Genomic DNA, 25,687 nt, shown 5'->3' on the forward strand with positions numbered 1-25,687 from the left:
AATTCAGTGTGACCCTCGGAATCAAAAATTACACCTTCAAAAAAATCAAATCAAGGCCTGTTCAATTTAATTTTAAGACCTTCGCTCCCTCTTCATAGACATTTGAATACTCAGATATAAGAGCAGCAGTACAAATACAGGTTTAATCACGAATGAGTCATAATGCCTATTGCTCAACTTGGCACCTTTTTCACCTGCTGTCAGAAAACATTGTATCTTACCTCTACTACACATAATTAACTCCAAAATGCTCTATTTCCAGTTACTGTAGCTGATACTAAGTTTATTCTCCTGTTTTCAAGCAGTTAAAAACCAAACGCTTACAAGTGATCAGGTCCACTTCGTCTTGCTCTGTTCAAGAAACAAAACCAGAAAAAAATGTGGCTATTCATGGAAATGTAGTTACAATCTGTGGTTCTACTATTATTCATTACATCCACTATGTATATGCATGATGCCAGGCAATGTCTAAAAAGTTTTTAATCCAGCTTGGCAACCATCCACATGAAAAACAAATCCATCCTATTAACTCTACATCTAATGTGCTAGTTCCTCCAGGAAAGATTGTCCTGGTCTTACAGCAAATCCGTAGATCAGAAAGGAGTTCAATAAAGTCAAATATCCTCTTATGTAACCTCCCCTTTCAAATCAAAACATGGAAGCAGCAAAATCTTCAGTGCAATACAGTGACACAGAAACTGAAGCAAGAGCCTGAAGATCTGGAGACACCGTTCCTGGCAATGAAACAAACAAGCTACGTAATCCTAGGAAAATTACCTTCATATCTCTATCTCAATTTCCACAATTTCTAGTTGAAGAAAACAGAAAAATGCTTTTAGGATTAAGAATTAATTACTGTATAAAAGCTAAGAATACAACAAAAATCCCGCTTCTACTTATTTCACACATACTACTAACAGGTGGGCCTTCGTGCAATATTTACCAACTATTGGCGGCTGAGGGTGGGAATCAAACGCTTCAGAATCCTTGTCTACACGTTGGACATTATTAGATATGACCATGTATCGACTTTCAGAAATTCAATGCAAAAATTATTTAAAAACACTATTTAAAAAACAAGGCTGCATGTGCATTTACCTTTCGCCAAGTTTTAGACAGACATGACAACATGTACGTAACTTTGATATGCATGAACTAATTCCTCGCATAAACTTATTATTAAAATAATTATGCAAAGACCTTCAATCTTAGGAAACTATTTTGCCAAATCAAGTTTTAAAATTTAGAGCAACTGCACCTCCAACAGTGAGGAAAATAATATAAACCACAGAATGCAGCTCCCTGTTATGAATAATTGCGTTAGCTGGGGTGATTTCCCCATACCCTCCAATTCAAAATAGTTCAGTGAGGAAAGAAGCAAAAGCTCAACTTCCTACATCCTTAGTATGACCTCTCGGTCAATACTACAGCTAGAGCAGAACTTTGCTAATTCAAATCCATTGGGATAATATCATCTTTCAAAGGACCAAAAGTGTGTGTTACCAAATTGCCATGCATATATTTTTCAGATATGTTACCAAGGTCGTCTTTGCCCTGAAAATGAGCATATTTTATCCTGCAAGCCAGGAGACACACTTGTCTGATACAAGTGTTCAAGGCCAGGCTGGATGAGGCTTTGGGCAACCTGGTGTAGTGGAGGGTGTCCCTGCTCATGGCAGACAGGTTGGAACTAGATGATCTTTGAGGTCCCTTCCAACCCAAACCATTCTATGATTCTACGATTCCAAAAGCATGCCCTTACAACACATACTCTTAGGACAGAATGGTGGCAGGAACGGCAGAGGCAGCAGTTCGGACAGGCAGGATCTCACTGTTCAGAAGATTTCTGGACAACCATTGTCCAGCATTCTTCTTAAAACTTGTGGTGTGGGACAGAGAAAAAGAAACCAAAGCACTTCAATTATGCCACTTCATTTAAGTTTAAAAAGAACACGTGAAAAATTAGAACTTTACTGGTTGGTAAATTAGATCTGAATAGACATTCAGTTGTCTAATAAATCTCATCTAGTTCTTCACTGTGAAGAACACTCAAACCCTTCAAGTGGCTTTAACTTGACAGAGGTGGATAAACTCAGTTCATTCCTCGATTTACCCATAAAATCCAGATTAAATAGATACCATAAGCCAAACAGAATCAAATTAAATGAAACATGTTGAAACACTCCTTGGAGAGAACTATTGACTGTGAATGATTTTTCAGTAACAAAACACTGAGGTCACATATAACAAGGGGAAATTAAGAAACGTCCAGTCACACAGATAGTGTTTTGTCCATTCTCCTTTTGAACTCTGTTAATAAATTTGATAAACTATTTTAAATGATTGAGCCTCTATCCATAAAATGAGATTCAGAGGGAAGGGCATCTTAAAAGTTACTTGCTTTTATGCAAACTAAATAAATGATAATGGGCTACTAAATGTATAACCTTATAACAGAAAACAGAATGCTGTTCACTTAATGTTTACTTTTTTTGCCAAAAAGTCACAAGCCACAAAGTTATCAGATTCAAGTGTGGGTCAGTCAGGACTTCATGTATTTTCCCCCTTCTTCACTCTTCCCCTGCAAGGTTTTATGCTTTGACCCTTTCTGGCCATACCTAACACCTCTGAAAATTGTTACTCACAAGAGCAGCACAAAGTCAAGTGTAATGTATCCCAACTCTGACTGCATCAAATTCAGTCGACTTACTTACAGAGTGGCAGAAGTAAACTAGTCTTTTTTAGCACTCATCTCCATGATATTGCATTGTCCCACACATTACAAATAGAATTTCAAATCCATTTGCAGCTCTAATATCTTATTAATAAATTTTGTTAGGACCAGAACAGTGAGAAAAGATTTCTGCTATTTAATTTGGAAAGCACAAATTTAGGCTGCATCGAGTAGTTATCCTCTAGTGGTTCATTTGCAGATTTCTCCAAATTATACTAGACAGGGCACATATTGAATTGAGAAGCGAAGCAAAACTCCCAGCACAATCAAGTATCTACATTAAAAAGCTAAAGTGCAGTTGTTTAAAAATAAATCTCTCTGAGCATAAAAATCTAACTACCCTTTGTAACATTACTTTGAAGAGGTAAAGTACTATACAAATAAAACTGCCACTCAAATATTAATGACATCAAAAAGAATAAAGTAAGCTTTCTGTGAAGGTCTGGTGAACACTTGCTGGACTAGCAAAATAGAAATGTATTCTAATTATCCAAAGATGAAAGAGTATCTATTTAAACGCATGTGATTGTTTGAATAGTCCTTGATGAGACAGCATTAGTACTACCTATTTCTCTCCATTATAGGCTAAAGAGTATGTAAAATCCCAACTGCCAGTATAAAAACTACATTATAACACTGCAGTCACAGACAGCTGTATTTGCTGACTATATTATTTTTCCTCCCTGGGGGGTCATACATTCATCCTAAATTCACAGGGGAATCAAGCCTTGTGGAAGAAGAAACCCCGGGGACATTTTAGCAACGCTGTGGTGGGGAGGGAAGGCTAATCACAAAAATGAGGCAGAACTATTACAATGGGAGCTCCAGGGCATGTAGGACTCATATAGAAATGAAAGTAGCAGTAGAATAAGAAATATGACTAATCCAAGGCTACTTGAACAACTCTTATTTTGTTGTCATGATGGGTATGTAATTTACCATCCAGATAGTCACACTTGAATGGAGCACGGTGTTACAAATAAAAAGTGTTTTTGTAATACTAAATCCAGAAAATGTATGGTCTTCATGAAAAATGCCAGAAGAATACACAAAACATCAAGTACAGTTTGTTAAGTCAAGTCAAGTCCATATCGAATTTAAGGAACTCTCAAACTCCCAGAATCTTTTCAAACTCACAGACTCGGATATGCATCCATCACTATTCCAATATTATTAGATGGTATCTTAAAGAATAAAGGCCTAGAAGAAATTTTGATTTTGTCTGAGGTTACTGCAAGTTGCTTCCTCTGTCCTGTGGAGCATTCAGAGGAAATATGTAAATATGAGCATGGGCATCAGACATAGGAATTTAGTCAGACATCAGTGCTGCACAATGTGTAAAAACATAGAACAGAATCATAGAATCACCTACAAACATGAATAAATTAAGTAATCACGTTTTGCAGACTAGGACACAGACTACCTGAGTCTTCCAACAACATTCGTGACCATCATCCTGCAAAGGTATTTACTGCAGAACACAGTATTTGTTGACCATCTATGCATATTTATAGCACCCTAATTTAGAGCTTTTCACAAGACTTAATGCCTTAGTGACCTGCAGCCTACATAACAGCCACAATTTTCTTGGACTAACATTAAAAGGAACTCAGAATGCAATGATTCATCTAATCAGAAGGGCAGTTGCATTATGTACCCAACACATTAATGAGCCATGAGCTCTGCTAGCTACCAGATCACATCCAGGTCCAAGTCATCACCGAGATCATTCTTCTCCTTGCAACATCCACCCACCCCAAAAAAAGGATCAAAAGGTTACACTATCGTTTGCTTCAGGATTTAACCTCTTCAGTTCACAGAGGAGGCTAAGCTCTTGCAATGTCTGGGCTCATTGTTCTTTGAAGTCAAGGTTTCAGGTTCTAGAAGAGCCTCTGAAGTTTGGGGAGTTTATTTGGTTGGTTAGTGGGAATGTGTTAACAGGGGGTTCAGAACAGAAACAGGAAGTCTCATGTTGCTCTCAATTTGATAATCCTTTACAATGAGCATCAATATTTATTGGTGTTTCCTAAAAGAGGCACAAGAACTAAGTAAAAGTCATCAGTTCATGTATTTGCTGTCACTAAGCAAATTAACTGATATATTGTACATTTAGTTCCTCTCAAGGGGTTCAAGCAAGCCATGAATAGGATTCATTCCACACAAAACAACAATTAGACAGATAATCTACCACTGCAGAAACGTGGGACCACCTATCTGGATGTCCTAACACGACGAGTAGAGCTGCACGACAGAACTGATTTTACAAGAATGTCCCACTCACTGACCTTTCCTATCAGTGATGTGCAGAGGAGCTCTTTCCAGGGGTGTCAGTTCTCAACTCGGATTTCAAAACATGGAAGAACCTTGATTTGCTTATCTTCAAACTGCAGGCTTGTTGTCTAGTTGGCCTGCTGTTGCTCAAACACGGGCCTACTTACAAAACCATTTCCCATTTAGATGGAGGTTTTCAGACAGCATTCAACCAAACAGAGCTGAAACCATAGTAATTCAAAATAAAACTGGTGTTCCCCAATTATAATCACACAAAGTAAGATGCAGGCTTGTAAGTCAACAACATTTTGGTTATGGCATGTAGTTTTTGAAACTCTAGTAGCAAGTTATTGTTTAACACATAAACTAAATGTTAGAAGTCTGGTGATTTCAAAATACAACCTGAACTCTGCTCCTACGCAGCCACCCACATACTACAGAATCGGCATGTCCTGCCCCACAGTTTGCCCTGCTGCGTGTATTAAAGAAGGTGGCTTCCGGATTAGAGAAAGGCTTCCATCAAGAAAATGTTACAGCTTGGGGGAATGCAGTTTAAATACAAGGAAACCTGCCACAGACTTACCCCATGTCTCAGCAGATAAAAAAAAAAGATTAATTTGACATGTAAGAGAGACATCAATTAATTCTAGACTATTACGACGATAGAAAGAACCTCAATCAGTCAAAAAAAATTCAGTGAAAGTGGAAGTTCCTCATACTCGAACATAATTATTAGAAAAACATCACTGCTTTTAGACTAGGCAACAGTCACAAGACCAAGTGCAAGATCACCTTATTTTACTAAAAATCTCTTGCAATTCTTAAAAAATAGTAGCATCATCTATAGCTTCGGTTCACTTAATAAGGTACTGATTCAGAGTTTAAAAAGTAAGAAGAGCCTATCATGACACCATGCCTCTAGAGATCTTCCACTCAATCTGAATACATTCATTTAATCCAGTTTATGTTCACCCGGCGAAAACTCACACTTGAAAACCACGATGGCTGAGGCTGTAAAGCTCCAACATAGAGCCCACTTCCATACGCAGGCTAAAAAAAGGCTCTTAAAATAGGGAATTATTCTGGAAATGCTGACACATCTTTAACACTGTGAGTGGGCGCCAATATAATACACACATTGTGTACACATATGTTGCTGTCTTCCTGGGAAGCTTAACTGAAAGCCCACATGGTTGATGTGGGACAGCAGGAATGTCTCTTTGAAAGCACTCATCCTGCTTATTCATAGTATCTCAAACGAAACTCAAGGCATATGGTAAAATTATGCCGTTTCACAAAACAGCACTTATGACAGTTAACAATTCTTTTAAATCAAAACTACCCTTGATACTGCCACAAAAAAACAACACATCTTGTTGACAGAACTTAGACACAACATTAAGCATTTAAATAAAAGCAAATCTCAAGAGGTAGAGTTTTTGTGGTCATCAACACAGTTTAAGAAATTGAGTTGCCTCCAATACAAAAAAAGACTCACTCTAGCTGTCTTTTTTCTTTTTTTTTGCTAAAGCACACACCCACTATAGAGGGTCAGACTCCCAGAAGAATAATGAAACAATAGACAGACCATCTGCTGCGGCACAAAGCAAACAAAAAATCCATGAAGAGAGTGTATGTGTGTTGTACTAAAATCAGCATTACCTTTCCATTTTCTTTCACACTCAATTCTTATATTAGCTAAGCTTTTAAAAACAAAAACAAACAAAAAAGCTGCCACACAGAAAGGCTGTAGGAGCTTCCAGGCATAAATGTACAGGGTAAAGTACAACACGACATGTCCTTTGAGAAATTTCATTTTTCTTCTCTTGGCAACTCTAACCCACACACAAGGTTCCAGTGACAAATTATTCTACCTCCTGTTTACAGAGCAAATGGCTGGCATTTATGGAAGTGATGTTGCACAAGGGTACAGAAGGATATGACAGGTATCTTAAATAGCAGCTCCATGGATATCCACAACTTAAACAATGTCTTCACAGCTATCAGTTGATTTCACCGTAAAGCTGACTTGTCATTGTTCCCCCCCCCCCCCAGCATAAGGCAGTTATAACTCCCAAATATGCTCAGAACAAGTGTGAACAAGTAATTGCCCAAGGAAAAGATTGTCTTGGAAAGACTTGCTGCACAGTAGAGGATTATTTGAAAAAGAAGTGCAAATAAACATTTACACTTCTTTTCCTGACAGCTGTTCATAAATTTGGCCTCAAACCGCTAGAACAGATATGATCCTTCTGTTCCATTATATTGGAAAGGTTTAGCCACTAGATACTTTCACCATGTTATGACAGATACTAGGAGGTGGGTGCTGCCCTGTTGTTGCTTTGTTTATGTTGAGTAAACGTAAGCTAATTTGTTTGTCTAATATTTTAGCCATTCATTTCTTTCCTAGCTATCGCCTTTCCCGTAGTAGGGTGGATAGGCTTAGAGGTTTCAAGAATACATTTATGTCAAAACTCCTTTCGATCATGCACTCCAACATCAGCCTGCATTCCCAGACCACAGATTTAACAAAGGACTAATTTTTAAAACAAATATTCAATAGTCTGTCCTCTAAGTCCATTTAAAAAAATGTATGTTAATATTCTAACTATGTTTCTCTTATGTTGCCTATTACAGTTTAGCATTAGCAACAGTAAATTCATACAGCACAAACAAATGAAAATTCTTAAAAACTCTTAGCCTTTTCAGAAGAGCATTTTGCAAGGACGCTTCCTTTAAGCCACTAAAAAACTACTATGTGGTGTTCAAACACATCTGTTCCTGGCACCGGGCTTCATTAAAGATCATTTCAAAGTGACTGCCGGGACCTGTGATCCTCGCCCTCGCGGAACAGCTTCCCTCCCTCATTCTTCACTCCCTCCCAATGAAAGCGGAAAAACAAGAGAAAACAAAACTACTCTTTCTCAGCGGCACTTAGACAATTTCATAAGGCAGGGTTCCTTTTAGGCAATCACTACTGGCCTGTCAGACAGCTTTGCGTGTAGTTAATGAAACCATATACGTACAGACTGGAGGACAGCTGCGTACCAACTGGGTCACCAGTGATCTATACTACTAAACACCTCCCAGATGAGCACTGCCTTTTTACATTACTGTGCTCTGTAAGTCATTAGAGCCCCATACCTCATAGGGCATTAATTATGGGGATTAACAGTAAAAGGAAACACATGAACAGGATGTTGCATACTTCTTTTCTTGCTTTGAATCTTTGTGTATTTGCTACAGCCATAAGTTACGGAGTAAAAAGGATACGCAGAGTTCTGAATAAAACAATACAATACAGTCTTCCAGTCCGTTATCCTAAAGAAGCCTATTGAAAAAGAGTATAGGGAGAGAGGATTTCAGCCTGCTGACATATGACTTCCTCAGCTAGATAAAAAAAAAATGGCTATATATGCCACATTTTCTCTATTTTCCCAATGGCAGCACAGAACATGTATCACTAAGTTGTAAAAACACTGAAGCATTGGCCACTGGGAATGAGCTGTCAGTAAGATGCAGTTATGAAGGGGATTAAAAATTCATACGAAGTTCAAAGAGACACAAGCCTTTATCAGTGCTCCTGTCATCCACCATTACTCTGCTACTATAGTCAAAAAGCATGGAACACTAAATACTACTCTTTATTCTAGGAGAACCTCAAAGTGCTGCACTGTGAATTAAACGGCATAATACTTCACAGACGTAAGTGACTTAAAATGACTGAGGTAACCTAAAAAGTAACCTAACTAGAAATAAAGCACGTGTCCCAACTCAATGTTCTAACAAAACCACCAACACAACGCTATTAATTATGACCCAATATGCATCATCGAGATGACCTAGCAACTGAGTATGTACTTTTCATGTTTTAGTGTTTCAGAGCTGAATGTTAGGACAATATTTCATTAAAAAACACTAGGTTTTTCCTAATATTTTAACAACAAATACTTGGAAATAAAAGATAAAAACAAGCTAAGTTATAACACAGACATCTTTATTGCTAGTATATTCTGTGAGCAGACATTCTTAACAGAGATTTTAATGACCAACAATTGCTGGAACACAGGCTTAAGGTTTGTGACATCAACCTCCACTTCAGAATTTTCACAACAGGCTGTAGATTTGAACATCAACAAACAGAAATGTTTTCAAGCTCTATTTGTTGCATTATATCTTCCTCAAACATGCATGACGTATAGAGTATTAAATACAACTTACACAGCTCTATTCTAAGTGTACTGATGGAATGTTTACAGACCATATTTGCTGAAATTTACAGCTTTGAGACTAAATAAATGGTTGATTTTTCTTCTGTCAAAACTGCTAAAAATAAGAATGGTGCACAGGGGGTTTGATATTAAACTCTAACTAAAGTAATCTAGTAATACAATCATTTCATTATTAAAAGTTGTGTAATGATTAATCCACTGTAGCCCCATAAACTGTTCAAAATGTTGACATGAAAAAATCTGAAGATGTTTCTGCTCATCTTTACACACTCTCCCCCTAGAGAGTAGTTAGAATTAATGGTCTACTCTTGGATAGACACCTGTAATGTCTTAACAATTAACAACTGCTTTAAAAAAAACTAAACATTGTTCTTACAAATGTTCTTAGGTACGAGATGTTTTATTACTGACCCTGCATTTCATACTTCCCATGACAGACATTCATGACTCAGAATCAACTCTGAGATGAGTTCACAGAATATTCTGTTGGCTCAGGACCATTTTCCATTGCAACAGTTTGAAAACAGATGCTAATAAGTTTGTCTGTCTTGCATTAATGCCCTTTAACTTGTAAGAAGAGACAAATTTTTTCTCATGCAGTCATTTTTTGAACAACACAGTATTGCCCCAAATGTCCTATTTTAAGAGTGAGACCTAACAAATGAACTTATCTCCTCTTAAAAAGGCAATAGTATTTCTCATATAGAGCTACTGAAGGTGTTTGGATTTTTTTTTCAGGACAAATAAAGAGGTTAGCAAAAGCCTTTAGGGTGTCACTAAGGCCTGGTGCTGCATAAAAAATGAAACAAATTAAACTTATTAAAACGTTTCTTCACTTTTACTGTAAGCAAAACTAGAATTTGCTACAGAATAATCCTCTCTGCAAGCTAGGGAATAATCACACATTTTCTATTAAGCATGCAGGTCTCAGTTCTTTGAACAAGTTAGTCAACAAGTACTAGAAAACAGTGAACACTGGGCCACAGATACAACTCAACAGGCTCTGCAAGAGACACTTACTTTGCTGACTTATAAACCAAGCCCATGGGGATCCTTTTCTTTCTGCCACCAGCACCAGGGCTTAATCCAAACCTGCAATATGCCAAGTACTTTCTGAGAGAATCTAGATATTCTCCACTCTTCACCACATCAATAAAAACACATACTGTGCAATACTTCAGGTTTGAGCTCAAGAGAAGGAGCGACAATTAATAACAAGCAATTAATAACAAGCTGATAAGATTGCCATAGCTTATTACTGAGTTTTCCCCCCCCATCAGGTGTATCTACATTATGCAAGGTAGACTCAAAACTGGGCCTAATACTTAAAACGGATTTCATTTCTACATAGACATGTGTTTAGTATCACAGAGACAACAAATTAAGGCTCTAACTATTACTAGTGGCAGCTTCATGTAAGAATTGTGGAATAGATAATCTTCAAATGCATTTTTGCCACAGAAGACAGGAACCGTTTTCCTGTTTATTGTTGCTTCAAATCTCAAAGCCATACAGTTCCACTATTTTATCTCGGGGGAAAGCAAGACAATGTTTTGTGAACACTCTCCCAGAATGGTACCAAACAGACAAAAAATAACTACATTTATTTACTTTTCCTGACATTTTTCTCCCACTGTACATTCACAGAGCTTGTCACAGACCAGTTAATAACAGTAAAAGACTAATTCATCAGGCGGGTTGTGCATGTTCCCAGTGGAGGATGATGCAGCAGATACTATGCTGAAGTTACATCTGTGCAGTCTGACCATTCAAGAATAAAAAATGAAGGTCTCCTCATAAGAAATTCTCTCATAGAGAGAGCAAAACAACCTCATCCACACAGAAATTAAACTTAGATCAATCAGCATGTTACCATTGATTATAATCTTTCATCATATATCCCAAAAATGTTTTTCTTACATATCTGCTACTTTTATGTTTCCCCTTTAGTTTATTATGATAAATCACATTAGGAAGAAGCAGTTAAATCTACATTTACATCAGACACACCAGAAAAACTGTGAAGTCATAATTATTATGACCAAATATTACTGAAATTAACACATATAATTAATTATTCGTTCACCAACGTTTTGATCTGTCAAGATCTTTCAATACATTGTTCAACATGCATTTCACTTGACACAATGTAAAAAATCAGGTAATAACCAGATTATGGCTAAGACTCTCCATTACAAAACAGGGTAGCTCTGCAATTCTGACATGTGAAATCAGAGCAAACTATGGTGGAAACACACAATGTTTTATCATATGCTAGAGACAAATACAAAATATATTGCAGTAATATATCCTTTAGTTCTACCTCAGTTGCACTTAAAACTGAAAAATTCAAAATGTATTAGTCATCTACATTACAAACGAATACTGATGCCAGTCACCTGGCTGCTTGCATACAAAGTTTTATTCCTCACACAAGATCACTTACTGATTTCTTTTTCATTTGTGTTATGTGTAAGAACATGCTTCTTTTCAGACACAATTTACTACTGTTGGTCTTTTCTGTGTGCTATTTCTCCTGTTTGAATTTTTTTTAATAGTTGCATTCACTGTGCAGTCTTTTATGTAAATATCACATTTTCTGTCAAACCGAGCAAACAATATGCCCAAACTGGCTGTCAGACAATATGCTGTTAAATCATTTGGAATTTTTCAATATAAAATAAAAGAAACAAACATGCCAACATATTAATCCTACCAGAAGCAAAACTATTTTGTGCGCACAACAGCAAAATTACGTTTTTAACTAAAAATCCTTGTTCCTCCAATATCAATTAACAATATTAAAGCTTTGCCTTGCTCTAGACCATGCATAGTATTAGCGTAGAATCTCTACAGACAAAGTTAGCTTGAAAATGTGCAGCCACTGATAAAAAAAGTCCAAACATAGAAGGCACCCTGTATGTAACTTACTAAATTATATTAAATCTTTTGTGCTGTTTTTAAGATGAGTAAATTCACTTTATTAATACTGAAACAAAGAACAGAATACAAAGAAGAAAAACTTACTGATGTCAAATAGTTACAAAATATTTTCACAATTTCATGAAATTATCAAAATACTCTTTTTCTTCTACTTTACATTTCAATGAATGGAACTGGATAGTTCCATCCATCACCATCTCCATCAATATCTCATTCTGTCTCTCTTGTTCTGAATTTAGTCAAACTTCAACTACGTTAATCAAAACATATAATTTGGCCCTTTTTCAGATTAAGGTTATTTCCTACTCTGTACAGGTTAATGAAACCTTTTTTACTATAGGTTTAGATACATAGCAAGTGTGTCTTCTAGTCCAATTTTTCATCAAGCATCCTTGGGATGAAAGGACTACCACTACAGCACTTCTGTTTTCAAAAACTGGTGTTACTTTACTTTCAAAGACAGGCAAAAGAGCTTCTATTAACTAAACAGCAAATGTACCACTTGAAAGTGGGTATTCCCAACTTCCTTTTCATTTCTTTACAGAATAAAAGCAGATTTTTCTTCTTTCATGTTTCTATTTATTAATGGAAAACAATGCCACAGAACATTAAGGAAAAGAAACCACTTATTTTTATAACTGGAAATTAAAATTAGATGTGCTTATATTTTTAGACATACATTTCATAAAAACAGACACTTCCTTCTAAAAGCTTTCTCTGTCTTTCTTCTTGCATAAGTAGCTGCCATCATGAGGGCCAGTGTTGAAGGCATTCTAAAACAAATATCTAATCACTCAAATATAGAATAGTTCTGAGATGGAGAAGTAAAGACCAAATTTTGTAAAAATCAACCACACATTCAGAAGCGAATGATGAAAGATCCCTTCAGGTCCCCTACAGGAGCCTTCCTTTCTACACAGTGAATTCAGGAGTCAGTGCTGTTTTTTCTTCCTGAAAACCCTAAAGTTGCTATCTTGATATGGTCAGCTGGGCTTTATCATATCTAAGAACATAGCTCTACTTATAGTTAGCAACCATGGCCCACCTCCACAAGCACAGCTGCTCCCTGTGGAGACCATACAGACAACTACGGTAAAGGAAAGTGAGAAACTGAGCTGTTACAGAGCAGAAATGGGTACTAGTATCCTCACTGTCAAATCAGATGAAGTATTTCCAGACCTCTCTGACCAAGAGTACTGTATTTTCAGCAAACTACCTATTCTTCCCAGCTCGTTTTGTCATCCTATATTGCCTTCTAAAGCTGAAAAAGAACAACGTAGAAAACTATGTCAGTACGAACATCGCATCAGACACATTGTATAATCCTAGCAGTAGAACTGTCATTAGGTTTATCACAAACGAAATTAATATATAACACATGGAAAGTCTGCACGACTGATTCTCCTAATTTCGTGCTTTTTGAAAGTTTTCACACCTGCACAAAATGGCTATAAATGTTATGGCATCTTCTTGGGATTCAACTAGATGATCTTCAAGGTGCCTTCCAACCCAAACCATTCTATGACCTTAATTTGGCAACATACACACTTTTCACAGGTATAAATCACTGTATACACAAAGTGCAACAAGGAGGAGACCAGACTGTGCATATCCCCTCACAGCCAACCACAAGAACTCTGCTCAGATGTGACTGTCAACACCACATCACTTGTAAGAAAAGGTTTGAAAGAGACCTTGCACTAACATAGAAAACGCTGCCTCATTTTATACAGAATAAATAGTAAAAAGACAAATGAAGTGCACATATTACCCCTCTTCTACCCAACTAGATATGAATCAAGGATCCAAATCAATTATAAGAATTTACAAGCCATTATTTTTTCATTTAGGATCTTTTCTGGATTTGAAATCCTTGTCTTCCTCTGCAATCTGAATAAATAGTTGTCTAAGTTATTTTGGTGCTAATACTTCCTTTGTTCTCATTTAGTAATACACTCCTCAAAGTAGTGAAGATGTAAGGCAATATTTAAATTTTTAGATGTTTTTGATCAACAACTGCAGTCACGCAGCCTGTTTGCATTTATGTTGAGAACAAGCTGTCATAACACTGCCCTACCATTTGTAACCTCCACGTGTTCTCACCTGCCCTGTGCAACAAGAGTCTCTTTGTCTGAAAGGTATGTTTGTGTAACATTGCTTGTTTAATTTAGACTAGAACCAAAAATAGCAAACGGCTTGTGCTTCACCAAATTTGCATCGAAGAGCTCAATTACTCATGTGGTTCAGGTACATCAAAGGGTTTCTTAAAGCTGTTTTGGTTCACATCTGGTTTTACATCACATCTAAGGAACAGGACCAGGAGAAGAGGGTGGAAATTCTCACCATAACATAAAAGCTTAAAAAAATAATAATAAAAAAAAAAATCATAGAATCATAGAATGGTTAGGGCTGGAAGGGACCTTCAAAGGTCATCTAGTCCAACCCCCTGCAAGGAACAGGGATATCTCCAACTAGATCAGGTTGCTCAGGGCCTTGTCCAACCTGGCCTTGAACGTCTCCAGGGATGGAGCATCCACCACCTCTCTGGGCAACCTGTTCCAGTGTTCTACCACTCTCATAGTAAAAATTTTTTCCTAATATCCAACCTGAACCTACCTCCCTCTATTTTAAAACCATTACCCCTTGTCCTATCATAACTGGCCCTCCTGAACAGCCTCTCCCCATCTTTCCTGTAGGCCCCCTTGAGGTATTGGAAGACCGCTATAAGGTCACCCCGGAGCCTCCTCTTCTCCAGGCTGAACAGCCCCAACTCATTCAGTCTGTCCTCATAGGAAAGGTGCTCCAGCCCTCTTATCATCTTCGTGGCCCTCCTCTGGACCCTCTCCAACTGGTCCATGTCCTTCTTATGTTGGGGACTCCAGAACTGGACGCAGTACTCCAAGTGAGGTCTCACGAGGGCAGAGTAGAGGGGGAGAATCACCTCCCTCGACCTGCTGGCCACGCTCCTCTTGATGCAGCCCAGGACGCGGTTGGCCTTCTGGGCCGCAAGAGCACATTGCCGGCTCATATTGAGCTTCTCGTCCACCAGTACTCCCAAGTCCTTCTCCTCAGGGCTGCTCTCGATCCAATCACCACCCAGTCTGTATTTATGCCTGGGATTGCCACGACCCAGATGTAGGACCTTGCATTTGGCCTGGTTAAACTTCATGAGGTTGGTACGGGCCCACCTCTCCAGCCTGTCAAGGTCCCTCTGGATGGCATCCCTCCCTTCCAGCGTGTCGACGGCACCACACAGCTTGGTGTCATCGGCGAACTTGCTGAGGGTGCACTCCATGCCACTGTCCACGTCACCGACAAAGATGTTGAAGAGGGCCGGGCCCAACACGGACCCCTGAGGGACGCCACTCGTGACCGGTCTCCACTTGGACATCGAGCCGTTGACCACTACTCTCTGAGTGCGGCCATTGAGCCAATTCCTTATCCACCGAGTGGTCCATCCATCAAACCCATGACTCTCTAATTTAGAGAGAAGAATGTCATTGCATTTCCTTCTCCCATGAAGCCCCATCCAATCAGTCACGCACTCTCTTTTCCTCAGAAGCAGCCTCTTTATTAGAAATTATTTATTGTAGCCAAGTTTCATTCCTATATTACTGTATTATAGAGTTGAAAGAGAAAGTGTCCTCTTGTCTTAGGGACAGCACAGGAGTTCAAGCAATGAGTCAACACTCCAGAAGCCTTTCAAGCAGAATAAGGCAGCTTCTTTTCCTAAAAAACTAGTGAAGGAATCATCTAAAACACAGGTAAATAAATACAAGAGATGAAAGGAAGAATACTGGATTCCTTTGCCTTAACTTCATCAAGATTGGAATAAAGCAGTCAATATATTTGATCTCTAAAACATGTTGACATAAGTTAAGTAGAGGGGTTTACAGATCATATCAGACAACAGACTGATGGCATGTATAGCCTAACTGTTTAGCTCAGAATTCATTGAAGACCAGAAACTACATAATATGCTTGAAAAATAGGACAAATCACAGGATTCTAAGGAGCCAATAACTTTCATCACAAGATCACAACTTCAGATCCAATCCACTTTGGTGAAGGTTGCCATCCTTATTATCCAACAATTATCGAGTTATCTATGTGCTGTTAACTGATAGCCAAAACTGGCTCTATGAAAAGAGCCATTAACATCCTTTTCTGAATCTGTACATTCTATTTGTCAAACAGGAAAACCATCAGCCAAAACAATCTTAACTTGTCCAAACAAAAATCATCCTGAATTAAAAATACACTCTTCCTGATCCTTCTCTCAATCAACAAAATCTCCTCTGTCTGCAGGCACAAACAAATTATAAGGCCATTTAAGTTACAAATTTCATGACTTCCTGTAAATAACACAGCAAGCTTGTGGAACAAGATAAGGTAATTCAGAGAAGTAGGGTAAGCTACCTCTCACCACAGGACAGAAGTATACAAATGGCTGTTACTGTATTGCAGCTGACACAACCGAAGTCCGTCCCAATGCTTACCCTTCCAACTTCTGTACTTTCAGAATAAGGAGGGAATGCGCTAGAAATTTCAGCAATAGAAAGGTCTCTACCAAGAATGCTACGTACTTTGGTGGCCAGTTTGGAGACTTGATTCAAGAACCTGAACTGACCTCAGTTGTCAACACAGACTTAAGGAAGAGAAATGGAATACTTCAGAAACCCACTAACCAACATGAACAGTAACAAAGGAGAACCTGATCTACCACGTGAACCATAGATGTAAGACCTGCCTAGACAACTTAGAGAATATAAGAATTCTGCACTAACAAAACACTTGAGCTGTAAAATCTAGAAGCATGCAATTTGAATTGAGACACCAAAGAGCCAGACGGCAAAATAATTTAGCGAGACTTTCTGTACTGGAACAGGAGGGGTTTTGTGATCACCTTGAAGGACTTCCTTGACTCTGACTTTCCTTACATGAATACCTCTTTCTACATTGACCCCAAAACCACCTCAGGTCATCTCCTCTTGCCAGCTTCATCTGTACTGCCCACTACTTAAGGAATATCCATCATTCATCTTACCTTCCACTTCTGCAAGGCCACCTAAAAAAAAGCAGCCAATTAATTTTGGCTGAACAAAACAGAATTTAAGAGATTATTAAAAATAAGTACACACCCTGGTTTTGCACTTTTCTTTTTCTCCTCATATAAAGGGCATATAGCAGAAGGCATGCAATACTGAAACAGATAACGAACTAGTTCCATCTCAAGACATATTCTTCCAAGGACCCGATTTACAGGTAAGCACAAGAAAGCTCACACTTGTCTCCGTTACTAAGAAATGGTTGCATTAGCCCTGAAGACCATGTCCAGCATCTTGAATAAATCCAAATTAAATCTCCTCATTGCCACTTTATTCCTCCTCCAGTATTATTATTGTAACTTATGTGCTTGATTTCTACACCTGGCTAACATATTTGCCTGAAAAAACTGCCAGCCTACAAAGTTTTTATTTTTTCTGGATGCATAATTCTGGAACGCAGCACGACAAAAGAAAGTTTACACTTCACAGAAATGATACCTTCCAGCTTTAATCTACTTCTCAAGAAACAATGGCGGGGGGGGGGGGGGGGGGGGGGGGGGGGTAGGAAAAAAAACACACAAAACAAAAACCCTCAAAGACACAGAAAGCCTTTCAAGAAGAGTAGATGTACCTGAACAAGTAATTTTAATAAGTCTGTGTTAATAACCTTTAAAAAGCTGTATCTGTGATAAAAATATCTTTAAATTACTTCATACACAGACAAACTTCTGTGCAGCCCATATCTGGTACAGTTTACGGAATTTATTGAACATCATCTCTTACTTCAGTAAGCAAGAGGACTGAGAGAATGTAATTTTATACTAGACACCACACTCAGAAGGTAGATGTCATTCATATACAATAAACAAACTTGTAGGCCATACTTTCTCTGCTTAGCAAGACTCACCCCATAGAGTACAGAATGGCAGCATTAACTACTCTTGAATGGCTATCGTGTGTTTGACACGGAACACAGCACAGCAAGGCAGCATCACAAAACATGGCTTTTGTTTTACCCATTTGTACATAATCTGACTGGCACACTAACTTGTTTCATCCACAGGATCTTTGAGAACTAAAATTCATGACAAATTCTTCACAATTGAGTAATTTTGGTCCATCAGGCAAATAAAATCACATGTATATTGGCATTGGTCCCTAAAAATATCATCACTACAGAAGTTAAAAGATTATTCAATAACCCTAAAAGTATACCAATTAAGTATATATACAGAATGCTTCCAAATGCAGACAGTTTCTCTTTTTCATGATGACCTTTATCCAGAAACCACAGAGACAATAACAGGAAACAAAACAGAAATGTAAGACTGAAAACCACAGAAACTGGCCAGGTGTCAACATGACAGGCTTTTGGCTTGCCTTTTTTTTTTTTTTTTTTTTTAAATTGACTACACTCCAATTTGACAGTCATTTTAGAAACATCTTCAAAAACACTTATTTAAATGATCACTCCTACGTTTGCATTATAACGTTAACAAATTACATAGTTAGGTTAATGCAGGCATATCTGGAAGCAAAGAAGCTAAAGACATTAACAGCTTATTTCACTATCTCACCAAGAATTAACATGATTAAAGTATGCTGAAACATACCCGTACCTATTCACAGGGCTTAGCAAACAAGCATACCTTAATTCAAATTTAAACTGGGACGTGCATACAGATAAAACATTACCAGTAGACGAAAGACTGCACTGAAGCCAAAGATGTAGACTTTAATTTATAATGGCATGAGGCATGAACTGCTGAAACAATGCTTACACTTTTTCTTTTGCGCTGACATACAGTCAGAATGCAGTTTGTATATGAAACAAGTGACAATTTTAGCACAAGCTCCATACTCCATCAGTCAGGCAAAATAATATAGTTGTCGCCTTCTGAAATACAAATTTAGAAAGCCTGAAGTAGTTACTGTGATTCAGCGCGCTTCATTACTATGTTTTGTTTTAAAATCGCTCCTCTCCTATCATTTCACAAGAATGGCCCAAATAAATGACAGTAAACAGAACTGTATCTCCTTCAAAAACTGTTTGCTTCACAAAAGACATCTTTATATCACCACTGTTACCCCTATGCATGAAATGAAGGGGGTAACTGGAAAGCAGAAAGCAACCCTAGCAACTAAAATAAAACCTGTTTACATAATGCAACCATTTATGTCAAATTTCCCTTACGATAAAAAGTTCTTATTTCCTTTGCAACACAATGACTTCTGTACATACAACAAATGGGACACTAAAAAAAAAAAAAAAGAACCCACAGGCTCAGTGCTGAACAATTCTTCCTTCCAGAGTTTCTGGTAAGAATGCATCTACAGTGAAAACGTTCCCTTACATACTTACGAATTCAAACACAGAAAACATTCATCAAGATGTTTATTCATCACTATAATAGTTCAAACAGTGTACTTTGTTTCTCTTAGGGAAATTGCTCCAAGTATATTCACGATTGGACAGTTTAAAAAAAAAAAAAAGTCCTTGGATGTTAGGCAAGCTTCAGACCTCCCTGTCAAGCACAGGAGACTACCACAGTATACTCAATATCTATAACCATTGCTAAAGATCTGAAAGGAACATATGTATAAATCAAACGTAACAGCAGTGACATTTACAAGAATGTGTACATTTTACTGCTTCTACCAACACTTTCACCAGCTTTAAAACTAATACTGCAACCCTGCCTCTGAGCTCAGGCGCAGACAGAATGTCAGGGATTCAATCCTTCATTCACTTCCTCTCTATCTCCCATTCCCCACTATCTCCTTCAAAGAGGGGAGATTCTGGAAACCGCATCGTACCTTTTATTTGAAAAGATTTAAAGATATACCACACATGGCAGAGTCTAATTGCCACAACACTGCTGCACCCGTTCACAGAACAAAACTGCAGATTTTGCACAGAAGTTCTTGAAATACTATTTTTAAAATATTAGGTAATAAAATAAAATACTGAAAACCTCTTCACTCGCCACCCAGAGTACACGAAGCGGACATTAATCCCTGTTATTAAAACTGAACCACTGCAGAGCAGGAATCCATTAGGTTTCTGAAGAGGCTTCTCAGCACCAAGCTAACATTATCATCACCTTATGCTAACATCACACAGTCTCTCAAAAATGTGAGTATCATTTTGCCCCATTTCATCACCTGTGAAAGTTCTAAGTCAATAACCATCATGGCTCCCACAGTTCTAAGAATCAGGGTAGGGAGGGCAAGCTCAAACCAAGTAACAGTCACTCACTCTCTGCCAGAAGGAAAACTACATATTGTAAGGCCCTGTGAATAAGTAATTACGATGAAATAAATGTTTTATGAAGGAAATGCACTTGGTTTTAAAGGTCACAAAGTGACAGATAAGAGCACACAGTGGAACAAATCCAGCAAATTACTGATTGACCTGCAGGGTCAATGAATCCAGACAATAAATATTTCTGCTCTTTAAATAATTAAAAATGTCAGAACACAATGGCTGCAGACAAACAGTGTTAAGAATGCAGACAGGCCAGACAATCTACTTCGTATTTAAATATTTCACTTACCTGTCCTGTGACTGCTCCTCATACATTCTTTCTTTTCCTTCTTTGAAGAGTCTTATAGCCCGTTTCGATTTTTTCATGAGACTGTCAATGTAGATTTTAAAATATTCGTTCTCACTGAGCTGTGCAAGTTTCTGGTTGTCATCATATTTGCTCAGTATAAGCCGCAAATGTTGATAAGTGTCAGGTAAAATGTCAAGTATGTAAGGTGGGCTGTTTTTGAGTTGAAGCTTTGGGTTTTGGCACAATCTAACCTACAAGCGAAAAGAAGAGAATGTAAGAGTCATGAAATATGTTGGGGCAAAAACTGATATGACAACTTAAAATTATTATGTGCAAGCATACTTCTCTAACCTCCAGGCACAAAGAATTAAACCCTACTTCATTTATATTCCATGAAATCCCAACACAGTCTCTAATGTAAAAATTAACCGAATCCCGTCACATCTATAAAAAGCAAACAAGGTTACTTGCATAGTTTGAGGTTTTGCATGTAAAGTAAGGATGTCTTTGCCTGTCTACTGTATGCTAAGGAGTATGTTATCAAAACACAGTATGCAACTACTGTCAAGAGCTGCAATTTCGTACAGATCTGTTTGCTGCAGGTTCTAACCCACAGGAATTTGAAGTTTGAGAGGTCTACACATATGAAAATGGTCTGAAGGATGCCATTGGGTTCAAAAGCTACTCGCTATGACAAACAGAAATTAAGTCACTCACAAATAGATATTGTAAACCAGAAAACAAAATATTATCCACTCAATGTTTTCCAGTTCATGGCTGTAATAGAAGATAACAGCTTAATGGACCTGGAATCATTGTGTTCCTAAACGGCACAAAAATTAATTGAATAATATATATTACTTAAAAGAATAAGCTTCAGATGTACTGAACACCTTTACTTGAATCTATTCTCCACTGGAAGTGTTCTGAAAAAGGAAGCCACTTCTTCTTTTGTTTCCTGAACATATACAACGTTAGAGTAATTATCTCCTGGCTACTTAAATTCTCTGGTAGTTTGTTCTGTAAATATTCTGTTCTAGAAAGCAAAAGAGATTGAAAGTAACGGGTAGTTTTTGAGTGCTACTGCACTGAGCTATCCATGCTCAGCTACAATACTGCAGAAGGACACATTCAAGACGTGTGCAGCTGTACATATGCAAATACTTATGGAAAAAATTAAGTCCATGTGGTATAAAAGGTTTATAGGTATCAGTTGGAGATCACCACATTATATATTAGTGACTTTGACATTCTTTTGAGGTAATTAACGAGGCTGTAAAAACATCTTAGTACTGCTGAAAGCAGATTCCTATTCCTACTAATATATCAACTTCAAAAAAACAGTCTTCAGCATTTCCTGGGGGGGGTGGTGAGAGACAGGACACAGACGGATGGACAACAAACTTGTATCCTATAACATTCACCTCTCAACTCATAGCTACATCGCCATTGCTGATCTCTCCTTCAGTTTCTAAATCTACACCAGTAAGAAACTCACTTCCTTAAGACTGTTGCCACTAACAGACCTTCATACACCACAAACAGCAAAGCAAACACGTAGCTGATTTTTCCCCTCAAACACACACACAAGAACACACCAGGCAATCAGATTTAGGCAACTAGGGTAACAGAACAGTGGAGATAGAAGAGTGGACAAAAGACAAGCACTAACAAGTTTCCAAGAAGTCTAGCACCATTAGAACACTGCAAACTCACAACCACTATAAAAATGTTAGCACCATTCAAAACTATTTAAAACATGACATTTGCAATAGCTGCCCTCATTTCACTGATTCATTGTTACTTTAGTAATTTCTATTATTCTTTCACCTACTCGATAAAGTAACAGATCAGGAACCCTTCTCATGTATTGTAGAACACAGTTCTTTCCACAGAGTAATTTACAAACTCAGTAGGAAACAAAAAGATGTCAGATGGATGCAGGCAAATACACGAGCATAACACTACTAAACACAGCAAAGAGTGGTTCAGGGCACTAGCAGCTAAGTATTTCTAGATACAAACAGCAAAGCTCCAAGGCAAGCTCTAAAACAATTTAGTGGCTCATGAAGGTATTCTTCCTAAGTTGAGGAAGAAGCTGGAAGGAAACTACTAAAGTAAAGCATAAAGGTGTTTGGTCATTTCTTCATCAGGTGATGGAGTCTGGAACTGCTATCCATAACTTCAAGAGACTTTGAAACTGAAAATAACTTGTTTATATTTCATGTGATAAAGATAAGGTTATCAGGATAAAGAACACGACAACACAGTCCAAGTCATGGGTTAGGAGATGCCTACAGCAGCATTCTCAAAGAATAAAGGTTGGGTATGATGGTATTCTTTCAAGGTTAGATAAGCAAAGCTGAACTTTCTGATATACAAAATAGCAACGCCTGGCTGAGAGATTTAGGTGAATGGATTGATCTGAAAGATTCAGACACAACTTTTAAAAGAGTAGTTCAAGGAGAGGCCTGAATGAAGGCAGGATGATGGTGTCACCTCAGAAGATCAAGACAAGGACTAACAAGAGGGACTTAAGAAACAGGTTAGACATTTTCTTCTGGTTACGCTGAAGTCAAGCTGACAGGATTTTTTAAGGAGATTTCAGAACCAAGAGCAAAGAATTTTACATGTGTAGACAGATCTGAAAATCACCAGTGCAGAGACATACGTGAATTTCTTTTTGTAGAAGAGTTAGAACTGGAATCCCAAAGACAGAAGTGAAAACCTTTATCAAAAGCATAGACATTTTTTATCTGAACTTTGTTTTCTGTGATTTCTGATTTAGTGAAAACTTGAAACAAGATTGACATTCTTCCCAAAGCCAACTACAGATGACACAAATCAGTATGACTGATCAGGTGTTACAACTTTCTGCAGAAACAAGCACAAGGAAAAAAAAACAGCTGAAAAGAGGAAAATATTTATTCAGGAAAAGAAGTCAGCAATGAGAGCAGACCGCAAGCAGAGAAGGCTGCAATCACTTTGAATCACTTATTTATCCTAACTTAAATCTCATGAACAAAGAATTAATTCTCTTTCTGGTCTTTTTGATCAGATGTGCTAACAAGCAGAACATAAGTGGTTTCATATACATACAAAATGACATTAAAAATATAAAAACAACAGGAAAAAGCAAATTGCTCATGCTGATTGGTTTATTTTCAACAGTCAATTCAATCATACAAAAAAAACATCCAGTTATAAAGTTATAATTAGTTTCTCTTTCAGATGTTCTAGAAAGTCTTCTTTAGCCCAGTAGCATAACATACAGTCATATACACATCAAAACAGGGTCCTGTGGTTATCTAGGTTTATAAGGCTTCACCTTCGGCTGAATTTATAGAGACAAATTACGGCACATTACTAGAACTTTCAACTCCAGAACAAGCCTTTAAGAAAGTCCTACAAAAATTCTTCTACAGTACAACTCAATTAGTCTTACGCATTCTCATTGAAACAAATGCTAACATCTAGTTCAGGTCAGTAATCCAGTAAAGTGGGACACGGCTGTCTTCACTTTATAGAGTACACAAGGGTTTGGTCCAAAGGAAGTAAGTTTGTAAAGAGATGGCTGGTAAAGCATATGGTTTCCAGAGTCAGGATGTCCTGACACATACCACAGGTTCACAATTAAAAGTAAGCAGCAAGAAATGACATCTGCTGACGCAAAAGGCTTACCAATGCCCCAGAAGTGGAACACAGCTTTCTTCAAAAGAAAACAGAACTCGAAACAAAACAACAACAACAACAAAAAAAAACCACCAAAAAATAAAGACCTCCATATTGCACTTTACATAGCAACTCTCACCAACGCTTTAGGAGCAGACATGAATCATATCACTGTATGTTTTGTGTCTTGTTATGACTGGAAGTAAGGATGTATATATTTAGCAAGTATTCAGTCTAAAAAATGAAAACCAGTCAGTCAGCAAGTTAGTTACAAATGTGTCTCTCATTGAGGTAAACTGAGACAAAGCTACACGCCTTTCACTACCTCATTCAGGGTAAATCCAAGTATTTACTCCAGAATTACACAAGCAATACAGTGCAATTCTGACTGTGAAGAACTAAAGCATTACCCTAATCTACCAGAAACAGATTTTGAAACAGTTAACTCAGGAACTTCCAGACAAGCTTACTCCAGTGCCTACAGATAAAAATATCTACTCCCTGCTCCCTCCTCTCCTCTCCTGGGCCCTGCAAACAGAATAAATACCACTACTCAATGTTGTTGAAGATATTTGACTTAAATTATAAGGCATTATTTCACAGCCTCTTCAGAAATGAGAGTATGTCTACTGTATTTAGACAATTTCTTACAGAAAACTGTATCTTCTATTCACTTTTTAAAGCAAACAAAGTTGAAAGCCCTAGACTCGTTTGACAAAAGGACTTTTGTTCAAGCAAAGTACAGCAGCTCTAACACAATCTGCTTAAACACCTAATGCTAGTCAAAGACAATACAAGGAAAGCAACACAGAGTAAGTATTTAATGAGTAGGACATCCGCTAAACACTGTTCTCAGCTGCAGTGATGGTCTAGAACAATCAGACAACAAGCCCTGGTACACTTCCAAAATTACACTTCTAAATGGTCTCCTGAACAAGTATCTTCTGCCACACAGTATAAAAAAGTCAAATTATAAAAAAACACCTTGACAAACCACAGACAGCATAAAAGTACCTCTGCAGCAAGGCACCGTAACGATACTCCAGAAAACCACAACACACAATGCTACCAACTGCAAATTCTGAAAAATTTAATCAGAGGGACTCATCATGACATCTGAACATTATGCTGCTTCATCATATATTTCTTCCTGCCAGAAATGACCTTAACTGCAGTGCATTTTATTTTCCACAGAAAGACGGAAAGATGAGTTTTCTTTCTGAAGGAAGA

At 37.7% G+C, this 25,687-nt stretch overlaps 1 protein-coding gene across 8 annotated transcripts in view; it reads right to left on the reverse strand.

The window, feature by feature from the left end:
• CBLB (Cbl proto-oncogene B) overlaps positions 1–25,687 on the reverse strand; it is a 134,104-nt gene that overhangs the window by 102,737 nt on the left and 5,680 nt on the right. For all 8 annotated transcript variants that reach the window (XM_086625560.1, XM_086626057.1, XM_086625984.1 and 5 more), the window contains one exon: positions 20,786–21,036. In XM_086625560.1, coding sequence (XP_086481686.1) covers positions 20,786–21,036 — 251 coding nt within the window. The remainder of the gene's footprint in view (positions 1–20,785; positions 21,037–25,687) is intronic.

The sequence above is a fragment of the Tauraco erythrolophus genome, chromosome 1 (genome assembly GCF_009769465.1).
Source record: "Tauraco erythrolophus isolate bTauEry1 chromosome 1, bTauEry1.pri, whole genome shotgun sequence".
NCBI lineage: Eukaryota > Metazoa > Chordata > Aves > Musophagiformes > Musophagidae > Tauraco > Tauraco erythrolophus.